Source organism: Vulpes vulpes, chromosome 15 (assembly GCF_048418805.1).
Source record: "Vulpes vulpes isolate BD-2025 chromosome 15, VulVul3, whole genome shotgun sequence".
Lineage (NCBI taxonomy): Eukaryota > Metazoa > Chordata > Mammalia > Carnivora > Canidae > Vulpes > Vulpes vulpes.
Genome location: NC_132794.1, coordinates 88,292,438 through 88,316,025, shown reverse-complemented (window position 1 = coordinate 88,316,025; position 23,588 = coordinate 88,292,438). Strand labels below are relative to the sequence as shown.

The 23,588-nt window shown below is 42.4% G+C and overlaps 1 protein-coding gene across 1 annotated transcript in view; it reads right to left on the bottom strand.

Moving 5' to 3' along the window:
* Nucleotides 1-22,999, bottom strand: part of PI4K2A (phosphatidylinositol 4-kinase type 2 alpha) — a 31,340-nt gene extending 8,341 nt beyond the window's left edge. The window contains exons 1-7 of the mRNA XM_025991542.2: nt 22,478-22,999; nt 14,439-14,639; nt 9,770-9,901; nt 9,261-9,414; nt 2,594-2,655; nt 826-925; nt 9-142 (exon numbers count right to left, since the gene is read on the bottom strand). Coding sequence (XP_025847327.1) covers nt 9-142; nt 826-925; nt 2,594-2,655; nt 9,261-9,414; nt 9,770-9,901; nt 14,439-14,639; nt 22,478-22,918 — 1,224 coding nt within the window. The 5' untranslated portion in view covers nt 22,919-22,999. The remainder of the gene's footprint in view (nt 1-8; nt 143-825; nt 926-2,593; nt 2,656-9,260; nt 9,415-9,769; nt 9,902-14,438; nt 14,640-22,477) is intronic.
* Between the last annotated feature and the right edge of the window lie 589 nt (nt 23,000-23,588).

The window sequence follows — 23,588 nt, the reverse complement described above, 5'->3', positions numbered from 1 at the left end:
GGGCTAACCTTGAAGAGTTCATATAGGTCCTCCTCCAAGTCCTTGACAAAGTTAGGGTCCGATATCTTTGGAAGAATCAGATCTTTGATCTCCTGAGAGAACGGAACTTTTGCCTGGGGCAACCAGGCCCAGTAAAAGGGATCTGAAAAGAGGAAAAAACACAAAGCAAAGCTGCCCATCTATGTCCTCCACCTATCAGAGCACTGCAAAAGGCAGAACACCCCTCTCACATGATATACAACAGGAAAGAAAATTTCAAGGGCTGTTAACCCTATGGCTATAGAGTAATTGGAGGAATTAGGATTTAAACCTAGGACTGCCGAATCCTAGTCCTCTTTCCAGACGTGACATGACCTTCCAGTGACTTGCAAGGAGACACTGAAAAGACAGACTGATACTGCAAAGCATTTAGTGATCCTTGACTTGTATTGCTCTCTTTTTCCAAGAGTTTCTCATTATAACAGGGCTGGGGCTGACTTCCAGGATGTCAACAAGGAATATAGAACACTGACAATGGCTTATATTTAGAAACCCAAATAGAATAAATTATAATAAGACAGTCCTCAGAAAGGAGAAATATGCAAACACAGATGAGAAAATTCAACTGTGTGCTTGTAATAGGAATAATATAAGGTAAAAATGACAATAATAGCTTGTATTTTGCAGTACTTGCCATATGCCAGCTACTGTGCTAAATGCATGAGCTGCTTTATTCCATGAATTCTTAGAACAATCCTGTGGTAGAGTTATTATTATCTTCATTGCATAGATGAGAAACTGAGAGTGAGCAAGAAAAGAGCCAGACCACAGTGGTCTCAGACTTACATGCCCTCCAGGAATCAGGATGTTTCAGGGGGAAAGCCAGACCATTGTCTATGGCAGCCACCTTGATAACTGGCTCCTTCACCACCACCCAGTCTGTGTCCTGAAGAGCAAGGAAAGACTAAATATTTAGAGTCCCACCTGTCTCATGCCCTTTAAAGTAGTAGCAAAGCACCCCACCTCAACCCCCTCAGGCACCAATCCTTATTCAACCTCTGAACTGGTTTTCATAGTTACCTAAACTTAGTATTTTTTTTTTAATTGGAGTTCAATTTGCCAACATATAGCATATCACCCAGTGCTCATCCCATCAAGTGCCCCCCTCAGTGCCCGTCACCCAGTCACCCCAACCCTCCACCCACCTCCCTTTCACACTACCCCTTGTTCATTTCCTAGAGTTAGGAGTCTCTCATGTTCTGTCATTCTCACTGATATTTTAAACTTAGTACATTTATGGCACCTCAGCCTTGGCCTATTCAAGGTTCTAAGACTCCCTTATCTTAGAAAAAGTACACTTCCTCAGGAGTTGCCACAGTCCTTGGTAAGAAGGAAACTGACAATAACAAAGGTACCTCTAAGCCTTTCCTCCTAGGGAAAGGCAGTGAGAGTCCTGAGAGTATGAAAAAGAAAAAGAAAAATCAAATTCAGCCAGCTAAAGTCCTTGACCAGATGCTACTTCACTGGTGACCACATTTTCCCACGACATGACAGAGCCATGGAAGGTAACACCTGGTTGCTCTTACACAAGAGAGTCTCTTGCCATTTCAGTGATAAGGGACAAGGTCAATTGCAAAGAGTGGGGCAGGGTACCCATGACAGTCTGCCACTCTCATGACTATCTATTTGGCTCCATGCTTCAGGTTCACAGGTGCCATCACAGAAACAGGGAATGTGGGTCAAGGATACCTGCATCAGAATCCCCTAGGATATCTTATTAAAAGTCTGGAATCCTGAGTTTTACCCTAGAGCTAGTGAGGGAAAGGCCTGAAGAATCTGTACTATTTTTAATAAGCTCTTCAGGTGATTCAGACGTACAAAATTTGAGAACCACTATTAGAGAAGTAAAAACACTAAGAGAATGTGTTAACTAACCTTATTGTGGTAAATACTTTGCAAAATATACATTAAAGTCACCACATTGCACATCTTAAAACTGCACACAGTTGTATGTCAATTATATTTAAATAAAGCAGGACAAAAAACACTCACTATAAATAAAAGTCAATCTCACTCTCCTATTCTAGGTAGCATTCCCACTAATTTTTTTAAATGTGCAGACTGAGCAGAAATACAGAAGCATGGTGGAGTACGCAAGCAATGAAAAAGTATGGAAAGCTGCAGGAACCAGCTTCTTCTAAACTGATATTCTGTGGAACTATCTGTGGAACTATTAGGAGAAAAATATTCTTAAAAAGTTTAGAAATCACTGGGCCAAATAAAATTAAATAGGTTCATCTAATGAACTACTTTTCAGGCCTTTACAATGCTACTATGCAAGTGTATCTCCAAGAAAGGCATAAAATATGTGATATAGCCCAAAGATATTTGAACTTTCCTTCATTCTATCTTTATTGACATCACTCAATAAGATATTGCTTAAAAAACAGATTGATAACTCTATCAAATATTAACTTATCAATTTTAAACACATGTGCTATCCTGATTCTCTTGAACCTATGTTACCTAATCTCTGATTATTATGTTTCTGTATTATGCATACATACTACCTCATCCTTCATCCTCTTCTTCGAGACAGAGATCAACCACTTACCCGAGAGCTAGAACTATCCATTGGACAGTCATATTTAATCAGCCAGTTGTCATTGCCTCGATCTGTGAACAGAAACATGAAGTTAGGAAAAACTGGGGTGACTTTCACTTTCAGTATGAGGGATTTCATATTTTGGGCACTTGGACCTATCATTCTACTGAGAACTAGAAAAAACTGATAAAAAAATTTTTTTTTAATCTCTTGAAGGTACTGGAGATTTTAACAAGACCATTAAGAGTGTCTTAATGTGTCTTCCAGGTCCGAAGTGTCGGACCTGGAAGAGGAGAAAATTCAGAAAGAGAATCCATCGTTTGTGGCTTTTCTCTTAGAGCACCTGCTGATTTGGGAAGAGGTAGCTAAGAGGTTGAGAGATGGAACACTGTTCTAATAGCCATGTGGAGCTAGGGAGACAAAACCCTAGTCCGGTGACTGATAAGGAGGAGAAGACCCTGCTAAATCCCCCATGCTGTGGTTTGAAATCTGAAGGATGACACCTTGGAACTAAGTAGAGTTCCTCTTCAACACCAGAAATTAAAGTGAATCTGGATAGCTAGTACCCCTAGCTGCTTGCCAAGTACAAACATCTTCTTCTACATGGGATTTATATTAGCATCCAGGCCTCCAAATATTTCTACCATTTTTGATATATAATATCTGACAATCAAAAATAACGAGATATAGGGATGCCTGGGTGGCTCAGTGGTTGAGAGTCTGCCTTTGGTTCAGGGCATGATCCCAGAGTCCCAGGATCGAGTCCCATATTGGGCTCCCTGCATGGAGCCTGCTTCTCCCTCTGCCTGTCTCTACCTCTTTCTCTGTGTCTCTCATGAATAAATAAATAAAATCTATCTATCTATCTATCTATCTATCTATCTATCTATAAAAACTGGTATATAAAGAGACACAATGACATAAATAAAAACAAAGAAAACATAAAAGTAAACTAAATCTACAGGGACTTCGAACAATGAAAATACAGACACTAAAATATGCAAGATAAAATCCTTAATATGTTTAAGATAAAAGGCAAGATTAAGAATATTAGCAGAAAATAAGAATTCACAAAAAAGAATCAAATAGAAATTTAACAACTGAAAAATATGGTTACCACATTGAGAACTTCATGGGCAGCCTGGGTGGTTCAGCGGTTTAGCGCCACCTTCAGCCCAGGGCATGATCCTGGAGACTCGGGATTGAGTCCCACATCAGGCTCCCTGCATGGAACCTGCTTCTCCCTGTGCCTGTGTCTCTGCCTGCCCCTCTCTCTCTCTCTCTCTCTCTCTCTCTCATGAATAAATAAGATCTTTAAAACAAAAACAAATTGAGAACTCCAATAGATGAGCTTAACAATAGATTGTGCCAAAGACAGAAGTAATGATCTGAAAGACAGTCACAAAAAGAGAACAGAATGAAGCACCCAGGAAAAAATGTGTTACTAACAACATTTGATTGGATTCTTAAGAAGGAATGGAGAAAAAAAAATGAGCAGAAGTAATTATTTAAAGAGAGAATAGGGGGATCCCCGGGTGGCTCAGCAGTTTGGCACCTGCCTTTGGCCCAGGGTGTGATCCTGGAGACCTGGGATTGAGTCCCACATCGGGTTCCCAGCATGGACCCTGCTTCTCCCTCTGCCTGTGTCTCTGCCACCTCTCTCTCTGTGTCTCTCATGAATAATTAGATAAAATCTTAAAAAAAAAATAAAATAAAATAAAGAGAGAATAGGGATGCCTGGCTGCCTCATCAAAAGTGCATGCTACTCTTGATCTTAGGATTGTGAGCTCTACGGGATCCCTGGGTGGCGCAGCGGTTCGGCGCCTGCCTTCGGCCCAGGGCGCGATCCTGGAGACCCGGGATCGAATCCCACGTCGGGCTCCCGGTGCATGGAGCCTGCTTCTCCCTCTGCCTGTGTCTCTGCCTCTCTCTCTCTCTCTCTGTCTCTCTCTCTCTCTCTCTCTGTGACTATCATAAATAAATAAAAATTTAAAAAAAAAAAAAAAAAAAAAAAGGATTGTGAGCTCTAGCCCTACAGTGGGTGTGGAGATTACTTAAGTAGATAACTTTTTTTTTAAGTAGATAACTTTTAAATAAATAAAATAAAGAGATAATAACTGAGAATTTTCCAAAAGTGACAAAAGGTTTCAAACTATTGATTCAAGGAAACCTATGAATCCCTAATAGGATGTATACAAAGAAAACTACACCAAGCGTATGGCAGTAAAAATTTTGAAAACCAACTACAGGGAAAATCTCAAAGGAGCTAGAGAAAAAGAGATTACCTTCAAAGAAACAATAATACAGGAAGAAATGACTGGGCATGGAACCTGCTTGGGATTCTCTCTCCCCCTCTCCTTCTGTCCCCCCACCCCCACTCACATGCTCTCAAAAAAAACCCCAAAAAAACAGACAGACTTCATCATGCAGAAATAGAAAATCTGAATAGATCTATAACCAGTAAGAAGATTGAATCTGTAATGAAAAATCTCCCAACCAATAGCCCTGGACCATCACTTCACTGATGAATTCTACCAAACACTTGAAGAAGAACTACCACCAATCCTCCTCAAACTTCTCAGAAGTTTGAGGAAGAGGGAACATTCTAAACTCATTTTATGAGAGCAGCCTTACTTTGACATCAATGCTAGACAAAGACACTACAAGAAAATGATAGACCAACATCCCTTATAAATAATGCTGCAAAAATCCTCAACAAAACACTAGCAAATGGAATTTAGCAGTATATTAAAAGGATTATGGGGTGCCTGGGTGCCTCAGTCAGTTAAGTGTCTGCCTTTGGCTCAGGTCATGATCACAGAGTCTCAGGATCAATTGCCCTTCATCAGGTTCCCTGCTCAGCTGGGAGTCTGCTTCTCCCTCTTCCTCTGCAACTCCCCTCCACTTGTGCTCTCTCTCAAATAAGTAAATAAAATCTTAAAAAAAAAAAAAAAGGATTATATACCATGACCAAGTGGGATTTATTACTGCAAAGTAAATATGGTTTATCATAAGAAAACTGATTAATGTGACATACCACATTAGCAGAATGAAGGGAAAAAACAATGATCATCTCAATTGATGTAGAAAAAGCATTTGACAAAATTCAACATCCTTTTTTAAAAATTATTTATTTTTTTTAGAGAGATAGTGCATGTGTGCAAGTGGAGGGGCAGAGGGAGAGGGAAAAAGACAATTTTAAGCAGGCTCCACACCCAGTGCAGAGCTGGAAGAGGAGCTCAATCTCATAACCCTGAAATCATGACCTGAGCCAAAACCAAGAGCTGGATGCATAACTACCCAGGTGCCCCTCAATATCCTTTCATAAGAACACTTAAACTGGAATAGAAGGAAAACCTCAACATAATAAAAGTCATATGTGAAAAACCCACAATAAACATCACACTCAATGGTGAAAGACCAAAAGCTTTTTCTCTAAGATCTAGAACAAGGCAAAATGCCTGCTTTCAACATTTCTATTCAACATGTTACTGGAAGACCACAGCAGTTATGCAAGAAAAGGAAATAAAAGGCATCCAAGTTTGAAAGAAAGAGGTAAAATTATCTTTGGTTGCAGATGATATGGTTTTATATGTAGAAAACCCTAAAGATGCCATACAAAAAAAGAGAATAAACTCAGCAAAGCATCAGAATACAAAGTCAACGCACAAAAATAATTTTTATTTCTTTTTCTTTTTTTTTAAATTCTTATTTATTTATTCATGATAGACATAGAGAGAGGCAGAGACACAAAGGGAGAAGCAGGCTCCATGCGGGGAGCCCGACCTGGGACTCGATCCTAGGACTCCAGGATCACGCCCTGGGCCAAAGGCAGGCGCCAACCCGCTAAGCCACCCAGGGATCCCTAATTTTTATTTCTTTTGCTAACAACAAACAATCCAAAAAGCAAATTGAGAAAACAATTCCATTAGCATCAAAAAGCATAAAATCCTTAGGAATTAATTTAACCAAAGAGATAAAAGACTTGTAAATAAAAACTACATTGCTCAAAGAAATTAAAGACATAAATAAATGGAAAGACCTCCTATGTTCATAGACTGGAAGATTCAATATTGTTAAGATGTCAATACTACTCAAAGCTATCTACAGATTTAATGCAATTCCTATCAAAATCCCAATGATGTTTTTCATAAAAATAGAAAAACCCATCCTAAAATTCCTATGGAATCTCAAGGGACACCAAATAAACAAAACAATACAGAAAGAGAAGAACAAAGCTGGAGGACTCATACTTTCTCCAAAACTTCCAAATTTATTATAAAACTATACTTAGGGGGATCCCTGGGTGGCGCAGTGGTTTAGCGCCTGCCTTTGGCCCGGGGCGCGATCCTGGAGACCCGGGGTCGAATCCCACGTCGGGCTCCCGGTGCATGGAGCCTGCTTCTCCCTTCTGCCTATGTCTCTGCCTCTCTCTCTCTCTCTCTGTGTGACTATCATAAATAAATAAAAATAAAAAAAAAATTAAAAAAAAAAAACTATACTTACTACAGCAGTGCCTGGGTGGCTCAATCAGTTGGATGTCCAACTCTTGGTTTCAGCTCAGGACGTGATCTCGGGGTTATGAGATTGAGCCCCATGTCAGGCTCTGTGCTGGGTATGGAGCCTGCTTAGGATTATCTCTTCCCCTCTCCCTCTACCCCCACCGACTTACACACATGAGTGCACTCTCTCTCTCTTAAACAAAACTATACTTACTACAAAGCTATAGTAATCAAAATAGTGTGGTACTAGCATAAAGGCAGACATATAGATGAATGGAATACAATACATTCTAGACATAAACTTTTGCATATATGGTCAAATGGTTTTCAACAAGAGTGACAAGATACTTCAACAGGAAAAAGACAGTCTTCAACAGATGGTACTGGGAAAACTGGATATCCATATACAGAAAATGAGGGTGGACCCTTACCTCACACCATATACAAAAATGAACTCAAAATGGATCCATGACCTAAATCTAAGACTGAAAACTATGAAACTCTTAAGACAAAAACATAGGGCAAAAGCGCTTCATGGCATCCAATTTGGCAATAATTTCTTATCTATAACACCAAAGGTACAGACAATAAATAAAAAAATAGACAACCTGGACTTAAAGAAAATTTTAAAAATTGCATCAGAAGATGCTATCAGGGCAGCCCCTGTGGCTTAGCAGTTTAGCCCCGCCTTCGGCCTGGGGCGTGATCCTGGAGACTTGGGATCTGCATCGGGCTCCCTGCATGGAACCTGCTTCTCCCTCTGCCTGTGTCTCTGCCTCTCTTTCTCTCTGTGTCTCACACGAATAAATAAATAAAATCTTTAAAAAAAAAGAAAGAAAGAAAGAAAAAGAAGATGCTATCAACAGAATAAAAAGGCACCCCACAGAATGGGAGGAAATATTTGCAAATCATGTATTTGATAAGGAATTAATATCCAGAATATGTAAAAAAAAAAAAAAAAAAAAAGTCCTACAAATCAATAACAAAAGGAGTTGAAAAGACATTTCTCCAAAGATATGCAAATGGCCAAAAAGTATATGAAAAGATATTCACAACTTCACTTAGGGAAATGCAAAACTACAATGAGAGATCACCTTATACCTATTAGGATGGCTATGATCGAAAAACAAAACAAAACCCAGAAAATAACAAGTGGTGAGGAAAAGATGCAGAAATTGGAATCCCTGTGCTCCACTGATGGGAATGTAAAATGATGCAACCACTGTGGAAAATAGTATGGCAGTCCCTCAAAAAACTAAACACAGGTCAATCATACTTTAATTAAAAAAAATAAACAGAGACATCTGGGTGGCTCAGTTAAGCATCTGCCTTTGGCTCAGGTCATGATCTCAGTGGTCCTTGGATAGAGCCCTATGTCAGGCTCCCTACTCAGTGGGAAGTCTACTTCTCCCTCTCCCTTTGCCCCTCCCTCTGCTTATGCACATACGCATACACTCTCTCTTTCTCAAATAAATTTAAAAATCCTAAAAAAATAAATTAAACAGAACTGCCATCTGACCCAATAATTCCACTTCTGGGTATATATTCAAAAGAAATGAAAGTAGTTTCTCAAAGATATTTGTACACCCATGTTTATAGCAGCATTATTCTCCAAGAGCTAAAACATGGAATCAACCCAAATGTCTATCAACAGATAGATAAGCAAAATACAGCATATACATACAATGTATATTCAGCCTTAAAAATTAGTAAAGAAATTCTGATATATGCTGCAACATGAATGAAGCTTCGGGGCATATGCTAAGTGAAATAAGCCAGTCGTAAAATGACATACTGTATAAGCCCACTCATAAGAAGTACTTAAAGACAAAACTGTCTGGTGATAGGTCTTGCTACTATAAGTAACTAGGGATCAAGGACAAAAGTACTCTCCATGTTGCTTTGGAAGAGCCAATATATCTTCTGTCTGGGACCAGAAAAGAGACTAAGATAAAACGTTAGTTATTACTAGCTCTAGGACTCACTACCTCTGATAAACATACATGATGTCCTGAATAAAGCTTGTCTTGGAAAAGTATTTTTGAGGCCCTTCTCACTTAGAAAACCCTCATCCCTAGAAAGTACTCTGGAGTAGAGCCAGGCAAGCCCCCAAGCCTCTGCATGCATGCTGCACAGCAGTCTAATACAGGCCCCAGGTGCCCACAGCTGCTTACCGGTGTTGCGGATGATGTAGTCCAGCACCACCAGCCGCTCGAACTGCAGCAGTAGCTGCCGGTTAGTGTTCTCAGGGAGAGGTTCTGCTTCAAAACGCCGCAGCCAGTAGTCTGCATCTTTGTAGCCTTCAACAAAGAGCTGGAATGAACCAACCTGCAGCCAAAGAGGAGGAATAAAGGTATTTCCCTACAGCTCAAGTCCAAAAAGCCCAGGAGTAAGCCAGGTGGCCCATAATGCACTGTGGAGTTTATATCAGAAAAAAGTCATGAGTGATTGCCCATCCAAATTCAAGAAGCCCACCTAAATGTGCCAGAGGAATAAAGTGAGAAAGTTAGGGACTCAGTTTCTGGAGAATTATTCCCCAAACCTTAGGCCTTCAGAAATGAGGAAGATAGGAGCCTCGAGGCAGGCTATCCACATGTTTATATGCAAGTGCCTTGTTTCAGCACTTGGATGGTTATGCCACCATACACCATCACCTTTACTAAGCCACACAGGTGTTTTTTACCTTTGGCGGTAGGCCGATGCGATTAAACCGCTGCCCAACCTTTGGCACTTTCTCTAACGCAAGCCGCTTGCCCCTGGACTTCACTCGGTCAATGGCACTGTAGTTGAAGGTATCACTGGCCAGGTATACTACCTACAATGGAAAGAGAAGAAATACCTAGGTTATAGTCGAGTACAAGGAACTATATTACTGGGATCCCTGGGTGGCGCAGCGGTTTGGCGCCTGCCTTTGGCCCAGGGCGCGATCCTGGAGACCCGGGATCGAATCCCACATCGGGCTCCCGGTGCATGGAGCCTGCTTCTTCCTCCGCCTGTGTCTCTGCCTCTCTCTCTCTCTCTGTGACTATCATAAATAAATAAAAATTAAAAAAAAAAAATTAAAAAAAAAAAAAAAGGAACTATATTACTGTAGTGGTATAGAACAAATAAGTATGTTCTATACTTATTTGGGACTAACTGGATGCTTATCAATACTGTTCCTCTCCAGGGCATACAGAAAGAATGCATTTCTGTCTTTCTAATATGACTAGTTCAGGCCAGTGGAATGTTGACAAAATGATAAATGTATGTATCACTTCTGGGCCTGACCCCGAAAACCTCCCATGATCCTTAGTTCACACTCCCCAATCTGTGCAGCTGGAAACGAAGGGGTCTGAGATGGCAAAACCACATCATGGAGGGATCTCAGATCTCTTGTCACTACACGGAATGACAAGGGATCTAGGAGAACTGCCTAACTGGCATGAATCCACAGTGTGAGCAAGATCCATTAAACCACTGAGATTCAGGGGTTGTTATGGCAGCTAGCATGAATTCCCCTAATATTGCCACCTCCTGGTTCATTAGAAGAGTGACCAATCCCTATTTTCTCTCCAGATTAAGAAAAAAAAAATCGCAATTTACTCTCTATCCTTTTATTTCTCTTGTATTCTGTACTATGTGCAGTTATTCACTTTTTTAAAATAAGCATTAAAATGGGTTTTAATCTTCAGTGGATTGCTATATTTATGCATATCTACACAGACTGTATCTGGAATATTACAAAAGAAACTAGAACTAGCAGCTGCCTTTCAGGAAGGGTGGGAGAGAGGCAGAACTATTCTTCTCTGTTAACCCTAATGTGCTTTCTGATCTCTATACTAGATATGTGCATTGCCTATTCAAAAAAACATGTTTTAAAAAGATTTTATTTTTTTGAGAGAAAAGAGAGCATGAGTGAGTATGGCGAGTGCCTGTGAAGCAGGAAGCTATACATGGGGCTCAATCCCAGGATTCTGGGATCATGACCTGAGCCAAAAGCAGAGGCTCAACAGACTGAGCCACCTCGGCAGCACTTCAAAAAACATTTTTTAGTGGGCCATCAATAACACTTGATTGGGGCGCCTGGGTGACTCAGTTGATTAAGTATCCGACTCCTCATTTTGGCTCAGGTCATGATCTCAGCTTATGATCAAGTCCCATGGGGGCTTAAGATTCTCTCTCTCCCTCCCTCCCTCTTAAAAATAAATTACATTTGACTGTCAAATAGCAGTAATAAACTCTAATCCATATGTATGTCCATTATCACCCTTATCATATTGTCTTGTGATTATCCATTAAGAGATCTAACCTCTCTTAAGACTAAAGAGATTTGGGGAAAACGAGAACATCTTATTTTTATTCACATTAGTATCCTCAGTCCCTAACACAGTGCATGGCACATGTTCTTTATTTATTAAGTGAATGCATGAATGAGTTACAAGCTTCTTTCAAAGATAGCAACAAATGAGTCTCAGCATATAAATTCCTAAAATCAAATTTAAACGAAAATTCGTTCTTTTCAAAGCCTTGTAAAATTCATTACAAATAACTAATTATTGTGCCTATGAATCTTAAAGAGGGGCAAAATCATTTCCTTCCTCCTATCCATCCATCTCTCCTCCAACGTTAACAAGAGTATCTATAATGGATGTGCAAGGTACTGTAGGTTGGCACTCAATGCCCAGAAAACACATGCATAGGAATTAAGGGGAAAAAAGGCTTTCCTAAGACTACCTTACCGGTTTCCACAGTGAAAATCCTCACTCTCTCAAAGCAATAAACCACCTTTTTCCCCTCAATCAGGTTTATTCTCAAGCGCTCTCTTTAACAACCCACTTTTTTCTCTATGACTAATGAAATTATCATAATCTGAAACCTCACAAGAACAGAGAGCCGAAACAAGCTATCAAATGAGACTTAGAGCCTTACTATTTGAAGCTCCATCATAAAATGAGCCCCGTTCCCATAGTGACAGATGTTCTCATCAACTGGATAGAATCTTGTCACAAGGGTGAGGAGGTTGGATGGGGAGAGACTTCCTCTCACTATTCTCTAGCAGCTGTAGGTTAAACTTGCAAAGTTCTGTCTCATCCCAGTCTCATGGAAGATGAGTATTTTTGTTACTGCTGACTTTGATGCAAAAGATCCTCAAGCCACATTAAGGTTCTCTAACAGCGAAAGAGGAAGACCAGAGATGGGGAAGAACAGGATTGTGGTAAGTGACATTTCTATTATGATTAGAATTGCCATAAAAATACCATAGGCTTGGAATCCCTGGGTGGCTCAGGGGTTTAGCACCTGCCTTCAGCCCAGGGCGTGATCCTAGAGTCCTGGGATCGAGTCCCACATCAGGCTCCCTGCTTGGAGCCTGCTTCTCCCTCTGCCTGTGTCTCTGCCTCTCTCTATCCTCTGTCTTTCATGAATAAATAAATCTTAAAAAAAAAAAAAAAAACCATAGGCTAAGACATATGGAGTGTTTCCATTGTGCAAAGGCACTGGGCTACGTGTTTTACATGGATTATCCTGTGTAATCTTAATAGCCACCCCATCAAGTAGGAACTATTTATATCCTATTTTTATAGTGAGGAAACTGAGCAGGCAAGGCATGTGGGGGTGTCTTGACTTGCCAAGGGTCACCCAACAAAGAGCTACAGAGCCAGAATGTGGACTCAAGCCTTGATTCTTAGGCACTACACTCCAGAAGCACAGGCAGAGTAGGCAGAGCAGGCACAGGGCCAGGTGCAGACTGCTATTTACCCAGTAAAGAAAGGGAATAACAGTGATGAGCAAGGAGTAGTTAAAAGAATTTCTAGAGTCTAGGAGGAGCCTAATAGGAGGAATTCAGGTTAGGCAGGAGATCTCAGAGCTCTAATTATCATACAAGATATTCAAAGTGTGCTATTTAACTCTGTGTACAGAGAGAACTAAAGTATAAAGGGAAGGAATGAGTTGTATAAGACCAGGAAATGAACCAGATGTCAGTGGGAGCTATAAGCAAACACTCTCCTCATAGACCTGAATTGGGGGATCACTAGGATTGTCCCTCATGGTTTGATATTCACTCACTGATTCAGCTGGCACTTACAGAGTACTTACTATAAAAACAGTACTTTGCTTGGGGCACCTGGGGAGCACAGTTGGTTAAGTGTCCAACTCTTGATTTCAGCTCAGGTCATGATCTCAGGGTTGTGGGATCTCACTGAGCATGGAGCCTGCTTGGGATTCTCTCTCTCCCCCTCTGCTCCCCCTACCCTCCAACTCACATAGCTCTCTCTCTCTCTCTCTCTCAAAACAAAAACAGTAAACAAGCAAACAAAAAAACCCCCACAGTACTTTGCTAGATGCTGAGAATAAGAGGAAATTTCAAGAAATAGTACGGGACTTCTACAAACTTACAAACCAGTTGACTTATTGTTTGGAGTTTGGTAGCAAAAGAGTAGACAGTTAAACAACCACAACAATCAAAATTTCTTCTAAAACTCCATGGGAAAACAGAAAAAACAAGTTTGAAGGGAAGCTCTCATCTGCTGATCAGTATTTTTACCCACAGAGTCTACTATCTAAACCTGCAAAGAAAACTTCAAAACCTCTTTAGTCTAATTCTCAGAGGATTAAGGCCCATAGCTATAAAAATGCTCCTGCAATCTTAAGGGTATCAGATCAGAGTTCCACCTGAAGTTGTTACTCAATCTCAGGTGGGGGCTGCCTGGGTGGCTCAGTCAGTTAAGCAGCTACCTTCCACTTGTGTCATGATCCCAGGGCCCCACATAGGTCTCCCTGCTCAGCAGAGAGCTGGCTTCCCCTCTCCTTCTGCCTGCCACTCCCCTGCTTGTGCTCTCACTTTCTGTTAAATAAAAAAATAAAATCTTTAAAAAAATAAAATAAAATGAGAATTCCATGTCAGTTCCTTATACAGGTTCAAGCCAGACCTTTACCCTAACCCTCAGTCCCTCTTGGACTCCTCCTTGCAGACCTTACATAAGTGACTAGCTAACAGCTAGTCCATTCTAGATTTATCTAAACCATGGAATAGCTAAGAGAATGAGCTACAAAAGTAGCTATGTTTCTAACCAGCATGTAGTTACCTGGGATCAAAAGACCCAGGGAACTTGTAAATGTGCATCAGAGGATCAGCGAGTTTCCTGAAACATATGCAAGAATTTTACGTGTATCTTTCTCAGAATGGCTTCTATCAGATGATCAAATTATGAGCCTAAACCAACCACCTCCTCCCACAAAAGGCTCAGGACCCTAGACTTAGGACATACATAGCCCTCCCTGGACCTAATGGTCCCATTAACATGTAGCAGGACCTAGGCCCAGGAAAACTCTGGATAGGCAGTAAAGCTCCCTGAAGACAGGTCACTGACCTTTGTACGGGGTACAATGTTGAGTTCCAGTTTTTGGTCCACCAGACTGGCCCCTGCCTCTGAGAGATAGCCCTGGTTGAGGACAAGGCAGTCTCGGCCAAAGCAGCAGGGACAGCATAGCTTCTGCAGCCACTTGGTCCACTTAGGATTAAGGTGCCCATATGGCTCTTCGTTCTTGGGTTTGAAGACAGCAATGATCTTCTACACAGAAAAAAGAAAAATAGGATGTTAAAGGCAAATTGATTAAAGGAGGTCACAGACCAGGTCAGTAGGACTCTAGAAAGACATGAGAGGGCACAGGCAGACAATCCTAAAAGATAGACACTGATTTCTCCCCAGCATGTAAGGGGAAGACACAGCTCATTTGCACAGCTAAGAGACCCACTGCCAGAAAGGGCTGTGGCCAAAGAAGATGCCACATCTGACACAAATGGTAAAACAGACTTAACACCATCAAACCCCAACCTCCAGGGTAAATTCATACAAACTGGTGTTCTGCATCAATTAGGTAAAAACTCAAAATTAAGTATCAACTGAAAGGAAATGAGTAAGGTATTATGGAATGAGGCTAAGAAAACTCCACCGGTGGTTGATTTCCTCTATCAGTCTTACTATCCCACTCCCTGGGTGTTAACAAAACTTTCATATAAAAAGTTTAGGAATGACAAACTAAGAAAGCAACAGAAGGGAAAACTCACAGCAGGAAAAAAAATCTGCCACCTGATTAGAATGGGGTTCTTTTAAGTAACTCTGAGAGGCAACAGATTAGAACCTGAGAGGCCACACGGGTTAAAAACCATCTTCTCTGGCAGGTTGTAACTTAATCCTCAGACGTCCTTGTAAATACGGGATGCTGCTGCAACCCCAAAACTACAGACCTCCCTCCTGGAGTCTCTTCCCCAGGCCAGGCTGCCCTCCACGGTTATTCACATTTGTCTCATTCCCTCCAGTCACCAAACTGGTACTTTCAAAGGAAGAAAAGTATGCTATCCAAGTGATTCATCTTTGTATCATATGATTCTCCTTCTCCCCTTACCCCACAGCCAACTCAAGCTAGTCTGGGTCATAAGACATTTTCCTGTGGGTGTCACTTCCTGATAGGCAGGTCACAGCAGAAAACATACGCCCATCTGCCTGCATTAAGTATGTACTCCTATTAGGAATTAGCTAGATGCAGGTCTCTAACAATAATTGGGTCCATCTTGAGACTAGTTCTTTCAAGAAGCCTTGTAAGAATTTGAGATGACAAGAAAAATACAGAACTCTCCTCCTTCCATAGGAATCAATTTACTTTTAAACACAAACAACTTGGGACGCCTGGGTGGCTCAGGGGTTGAGCATCTGCCTTCGGCTCAGGGCGCGACCCCAGGGTCCTGGGATCGAGTCCCATATCAGGCTCCCCGCGGGAAGCCTGCTTCTCCCTCAGCCTGTGTCTCTGCCTCTCTCTGTGTGACTCATGAATAAACAAAATTTTTTAAAAAATAAATAAATAAACACAATTTTACTGAATCACTGGGAAAGGTCAAATGCATATTCATATCCTAGGTCTTCAGAATTACCTTTTTATCCAAAATGTCTAGCAAAAGGTCTAAGTCAGCGATCTTTCTGGGCTCCAAGCCACACAGCAGCAGTAGCAAGGGGCTCCTATGACTCAGAGAATGACCGACGAGTCCATTCTAACTCTGGAAGTAGGTATAATCCACAGGACAGCTTGAGGCATGTCCCACAGCAGCCAGTTCACCTGAGGTACAATGTGGGGTTTGGCAGGCTGGTCCCCAGTGGGAGGAAGACCAAGACACTCCTATTAGCAAGGCTAAAAAATAACAGGTCTAGGCTTAAGTACTTGCATTAAAGAAAGAAGAACCTGAAGGCCAAGATCACAGCCAAAGCCCCATTGACACTCTTAAACTCACTCTTAAGCTCACTTCTTAAACTTCTCCATTTCCTTCAGACATAAGGATAAACAGAAAGTATCTCAATGACTGTGAAAGCATTAGTGATCATCACTGCCTCGGTATCACACAGGGTTCATTAAATAATAATGTTTGGACAGGACACGTGGAGGGATGGTAGGGCGGGAAGGATGGAGGAACTGAAGGACATAAGGCAGAAAGGGAGTCAAAGACCTTTCAGAACTAAGTGTGGCCTCAGTTCAATTCAATTCTGTTAACATGTGCTCAGTGCATCATTTGTGTAAGATGGCGTGTGAGCGCCGCAGGTGCCACAAGATACACGACACGGCCTCGGGTCTAATTTCCAAAGCTAATGTGAACTTCACATTTTCAGCTGTGTTCCTGAGTACTAAAGAATACTCTCCTACTTCACAGAAAATAAACTCTAGAACCACTCAAATCAGAAAGGCACTCACATTATTTGGTTGAGAAAGAAAATGTCTACTGCCTGATTTTTCTCATTCTCTTCTCTCTTCTTTACTTTCAGTTCCTTTCTTAAATTTAGGAGTAAGGTTTGGTTTGATGCCAATATTTTTCAAATACCTTTCCTTAACACCCACTTAGTAACCCTCCTTTAATAAAGGGGGTGATATACAGAAAGTTTAAGCAGCAGCAGCCACAATGGAGCTGGAGTGCAAAGACAACTGCCCGGGAAGCAAGAGGCCATTCACTGGCTGGTGTCAGAACCCACAACCAAATACTGGGACCTGGAACTCAAAGGGTTTTCTCTATCTTTCTGGCAGCCCCAAGGAGGACGGCATTGTGCTGTGCTAAAATTTAAGATAGTTCAAGCACATTGCTCATATTGCACAGTGAAAATACACAGAAATAACTTTTAATAAGTGTGTTTTTTTTTTAATTTGGTAAGCATGAAGTTGATGATTCTCTAACATTTTGTCTTAAGATTTCTTTAACCTCGGGCAGCCCCGGTGGCGCAGTGGCTTAGCACAGCCTGCAGCCCGGGATGTGATCCTGGAGACCCGGGATCGAGTCCCACGTCACACTCCCTGCCTGCATGGAGTCTGCGTCTCCCTCTGCCTGTGTCTCTGCCTCTCTCTCTCTCTCTCTGTGTCTCTCATGAATAAATAAATAAAAATTTAAAAAAAAAATCTCTTTAAACTCTTAATTATTAAAGACCCCAAAACTTAAAAAAAAAAAAGACCCCAAAACTTGTTTATGTGGGTAAAATCTACATTTGCTATACTACAAATTAAAACTAAAATGTTAAAAAAAAAACTAAAATGTTAAGACTGTTAATTCACTTAATAAAAATAAACCTATTACATGTTAATATAAGTGATACATATTTTTATGAAAAATAACTATTTTCAAAAACAATTTTTAGTGAAAAGGCAGTCACACTGGTTTACAGTTTTGCAAAACTCTCTAGTGTCTAAAAGGCAACTAACTGTATTTTTATGTCTTCTTAATATTCGATCTGTTTCGATATCACACATCATGTAGCCTCTGGAAATCTCCACTGTGCACTCACAGGAAGTGAGAATGAAAATGGCAAATAGTCTTAAAATTGTTATTATTTTGACCTGTGCACCCTTAAATGGATTCCTACAGTCCTTCTGCCTCACTCTGAGAACTACTGTATTCCGTATTATCAGCTGGATAGAAACAGCACTCCTATTTAGGGAGAGAAGCCTTATTTCCATATTAACTCTTAGAAAAGAGAGGGATGGGCTACTCCAAATACATGAAACTCTGAAAGAAGGTGGGATCCAAATAGAATGCACTGGAAGAGATTAAGCCTGTATTTATTTTCCTATCCACTGCCATTGACCCGACCTGCCTCATCCATTACAACTGGTGGCCTGGGACAGGTCCCTGTAATAGTAACGATGCTTAAAAAACCTCAAGAACTAAAAAAACAAAAAACAAAAAAAACAAACAAACAAAAAAACCAAACAAAAACCACAAAAAAACCACCTCAAGAACTACATCTAAATATGATATACAGGGGATCCCTGGGTGGCTCAGCAGTTTAGCACCTGCCTTTGGCCCAGGGCATGATCCTGGAGGCCTGGGATCAAGTCCCGCATTGGGCTCCCTGCATGGAACCTGCTTCTCCCTCTGCCTGTCTCTCTCTGTCTCTGTGTGTGTGTCTCATGAATAAATAAAATCAATCAATCAATAAATATGATATACAAACTTGACAGCCTCTTAACACTTTAGTAAAAAAATGTTATTCTGGGGGCTCCTGGGTGGCTCAGTTAAGCATCTGTCTTCCAATTAGGTGGTAATCTCAGGGTACTAGGATACAGCCCTACTTAGGGCTTCCTGCTCAGTAGGGAGCCTACTTCTCCCTCTCCCTCTGTGCTTGCCTGCGTGCATGCTCTCTCTCTCAAATAAATAAAATCTTATTTTATTCTATTTGAGATCTATTTGATCTTTTCTATTTGAGATCTTTATTCTTTATTGGGCTATCAGTGTTGCTCTCAGCCATGTGTAAGGATATCAGAACTTCTTGGGAGGGCACAGGTAGTTGGAAGAAGCACACTCAAGAACATAATTTTATATTTGAAAAAAGAAAAAAAAAAAAAACCTGTACCATTGTCATGACAAGGTCTTGATGGATAAGTGTTTTTAAAAGATTGAAAATTGGACCGCCCAGGTGGCTCAGCGATCTAACGCTGCCTTCAGTCCAGGGCGTGATCCTGGAGACCCGGGATCGAGTCCCACTTCAGGCTCCCTGCATAAAGCCTGTTTCTCCCTCTGCCTGTGTCTCTGCCTGTCTCTCTCTCTCTGTCTCTCATGAATAAATAAATAAAATCTTAAAAAAAAAAAAAGATTGAAAATTACTGATACAAGGTCTCGTTCCTAGAACATGTGAGCAGTATTTGCAAAATTTTGAAGCAAATACCAGTTAGCATTATCTAATGAATTACCATTCTCAGATGATCATAAAATCATCTTCTCACAATTATACAAATTTGCTTTACTCAATGCCATGTATCCAAGAAAGCCTAACATAGAGGTCAGTAGGCATTAACTTAAGAGGAAAAAAAAAAAAACACACACTCTGAGCTCCTGCTAAGCACCAGGAACTATGCCAGGGGCTTTCATGTGTGATATCGCATTTAATCTTCTTAATAAACTAGTGAATCACATGCTATTCTATGATTCTTGGCAATATGAACATATAGTATTACTAGCCTCACAAAACAGAAAATGCTCAAAAAATATTTTCATAGGTAATTGAGCGTAACACCAGAAAGCACAAGAATGCAAGTGAGGAGGATAACATGAGCACTCTCTACCATGCCTTCTGATCTAGCATTTTCCATCTTACCTTTCTAGGTCCCCACTTGCTTGCCTTGAGGGAGAAACCATCATAAATTGGGAAATGAAATCAGGGCCATTATCTTTAAGAACCTTCTAGCCTTTCTAGCTCCAAAAGCAGCTATGGCAGAAACTGCTGGTTCCCCCAATCTCTGTTGCCTCTTCTTCCTTGGACACAGGACTCTGCATTTAGTGGGGCCCAATTAAGACTATGGTCCCCAGTCACTACTGCAGTTAAGTTCTGAATGACGGGATGCAAAAAAGAGTCTGGTGCAACTTCTAAGAAATGTCTTAATGGAAGAGGGCATACTCTCCCTCTCCTTTCTTTCTTCTAACTGGCTAAAAAACACACAAGATGTCTACAGTCTGAGTAGCCATCCTGGATCATAAAGTGGAAGCCACATGCTAGGGATGGCTCATCAGCCTGCGGAAGGACACACATTGTTCATAATGCCATGCCAGCCTTGAACAGCCTAGAGGTTTTTTCTGAGAGTTAAATGTACTTATTCAAGCCATTATTGTTTTAAATTTTCTGCCACACATAGGCAAGTTTAATCCTAACCAATATGGTAGATGAAAAGAGAAAGCAGAAATTCAGATGACTCTCTTTGAGGCAACACAGCATAGTGTGAGGAATATGAATTCTGGAGCCAGTAGGCCTGGGTCTGAATCCTGCCTCCTTAGCTTACTGCTACGACCCTAAGCAAATTAGTTATACTGTGTGCCTTAATTTCAATATCTGTGAGGAGAATAATAGTACCTACTTTCAAGGGTGTTGTAAGTGCTAAGTGATTATTATTTGTAAAGCACTTAAAACAGTACCTAGCAGATAGTAAGTGTTATCTGTGTATTTGTTAAATAAAATAAACAAACATATTTGGAGCAGGGCCAAGGATGACATGACCAACTACAGTGAGCCTGTGGTCCACTATAATCCACCGCAGCATTTAGGAAGTGATCCTCTGCTGTGAGCCACATTTTCCTCAGTGGGAGGAAGATGGTTATATTAAAAGTTCTGTCAGGGCATATGTGTTTTGACTTCCTCTCCAAGGAAGGACAGTGACCAGAAAAATTTATACCCTGTGATCCTGCAAACCACCAAGAAACATACCTGTAGTCTGTCATTCTCTGAAGCCTATGCAGAGAGGTGGTAGTACTTTACCTGCCAGGTAGAGGTGAAAGATCTTATTGCTTCTACCTGTCAGAACACCAGATCACTTCTCAGCTGACCTGACACACTTCCACAAAGCTTTAACAGAGTCATGAAGGAAAAATAAAACCCTTCCCCCTGTTACTATACCTATCAAAGATAATTAGCCCCTTCTTACATCAGCCAATAAGCTTAAAAAAAAAAAAAGTAAGGTAAAATTAACAACAACAAAAACCACTTATTTAAAAGACAAAGTATCTTGCTAACATTTAGACCTCAGGACACCCACTCTTCTTTTCTTCTAGAAGTAATGGTTCCCCTTTGAGCTTTCAATTTAACTCACTGCTCCCTTACTCAAGGGGCTTGGAAAGACTTATTATTCCCAAAGTTTTCCCCAATTTATGTTAAATGAGCTGTTAGCAGAATTGCTTTCTGGTTCTTGATGATTTAGGGACAACATCTGGGAGAATGACCAGATCATTCAATAAACCTCCCCAAGGGCTACAAGTCAGACCGTCTGGGCCACTTGTCACTCCTCTAAGAACAAACCACCACCCATCTAAAGTGTTCCCATGGGGGAGATGCAGGGAAAATTTCTGCAGGAGATATGACAACCGTTATTTTAGTGAGTATATAACAATAGTATATTTCCCCAAAAAACCATTCTGGCCCATCTGAGATCTGAGAGGAAAAATCAGTATTTTTTGACCCAATGATATTCCAATGATACCTCTGGTTTGATATAAACGCCCTGAATTCATCTGCAGCCATCGAAAGAATAAAGTCACCTCTCAGCTGCCCCAGTCACCCCATGTCCCATCCCAACCCATCTCATCCCCGTCCCCCTTTATACACACACAGGGTACAAAATAAAGGTCAGCAAACATTTTTGCCTTAGCTTAAAAAAAGCAAACTGCTGATAGTCCTGGGAGAGAAATGAAAAGTAAAATGTAGCAGCTAGTCCTCTGTTTCTAAAACTCCACACTCTTTACTGAGGAACCATAAAAAAGAACTTGAACAATTTCCCAGAAGTGAGCAATAACCAGGACAGATGAAACCGGTTTAAGTCCACCTACTCCATCACCGACGTCTGCCAGTAAGAGCTCTGGGACGGCGGGAACATCCCCACAACACAGAAGGCTGGATGGAACTGAACCCTCAGAGCCCTTGATGCATCACCCGTCCTCCTCGGTGAACAGCGACAACGCTGGTTCGGTCCAAAAAGAAGAAATGGACCCAAAGCTCAAATCTGTAGGACAACGGCCGCACAGCAGACTCCGCAGTTTAAAGCTAAGGAACCTACTAGAAAGCAGCACGTCCCCGCGCGTGTCCCGGCGACAGGCCGATTGCCCCACCACACCGCTGGGCCCCTCCTCGCCCGTATCTGGTCAATTTCCTCTTTTCATTCTCCGCTCACTCCTCCCCCACCAAATAGGTTCTGATTTATTTCTTCGGTTCGCAGAGCTTCTCCATCTCCAGTCCTCAGGGGCATTCCAACATCTTGCCAGGGGGCTCTGCACTGAGAAGTTGCTCCCTTTCGTAGCCTTTCACCCCCCCTCTGCCTCCGGCCGTGCGAAGCGCCTAACTCCCCCGGACAGGCCCGCCCTCCCCAGAGGCTGCGGCGGCGGCCTCCGCCCCACTCTCACCCCCTGGGGGTCCTTGACGAAGTAGCTTCCGCTGGAGCCCTGGTAGATACGCTCGGGGAAGATGCAGCGTTCGATGGCCAGCTCGGCCAGCCGCACCACAGCCTCGAACTCGGGGTCCTCCGGGAACTCGTTCCGCTCGCGGTGGGCCTGCGCGGCGTGCGCCGCCGCCGCCGCCTGGGCGGCCAGCGCCTGGGCCTGCGCCGCCACGGTTTGGGTCTGGCCCTGGGCCGCCGCGCCCCGAGCCCGATCCAGCAGTGGCTGCCGCTCCCGGTCGTGGCCTGGCGAGCCCGGTGGAGAGGGGGCCGGGCCGGCCGCCGCCGCCGCCGCCACTCGGACCGCGCCCCCCGGCACCTGCGGAAAGTGAGAGCCCGAGCAGGACGGGAAGGTGTAGTCCGGGGGTTGGGCCCGCTCGGGGGACACCAGTGGGCTCGTTTCGTCCATCCCTCAGGCCGCCGGCTCCGGGGCCCGGTGAGCTCCACACAGCTGAGCTCCCGGCCGGGACCAATCCGCGACACCCCCAACCCCCGCCCGGCCAACCAGGTCGTGGCGCCTCGCTGGCCCCGCCCCTCCCCAGCCTGTTTACTTGGCGACGAGTAGGCACGACCCCTCGCGCGCGAACGGTAGCCAATCAGAACCGGCGTCTACGTAATCGCGCCCTCCGCAATTTTCGCCCGTCACCGTCTGTGGAGACTGCGCATGCTCCATGCTCCAGGAGCCAAACCTGGGTCAGACACGCCCCCTGCTCCTAGCAGCCCTGCCTCTCGCTCAGCTTCCAGTTGCTGACCTGTCTTCCGGTGCTTTCAATGAAGCAGCCTGCCGAGTCAGTCGGTCGGTCGTTGGACGCCTGCCGGGAGCCAGCCGGCTCTGAAACTGCAGAAATCTAATCTTTGTATTTGCATTCATTCAATCATGCACTCAATCCTAAGATATTTATCGAGCACCTACTATGTTCTTAAGTGCTAGAGACAAAAATAAAACAAAGAAACAAAAATCCCTGATCTACCTAAATAAAAAGCTTTTAAAAAAATTACCACTATAGGGGCACCTGCGTGGCTCAGTGATTGAGCGTCGGCCTTTGGCTCAGATCACTAACCCCGGGGTCCTGCGATCT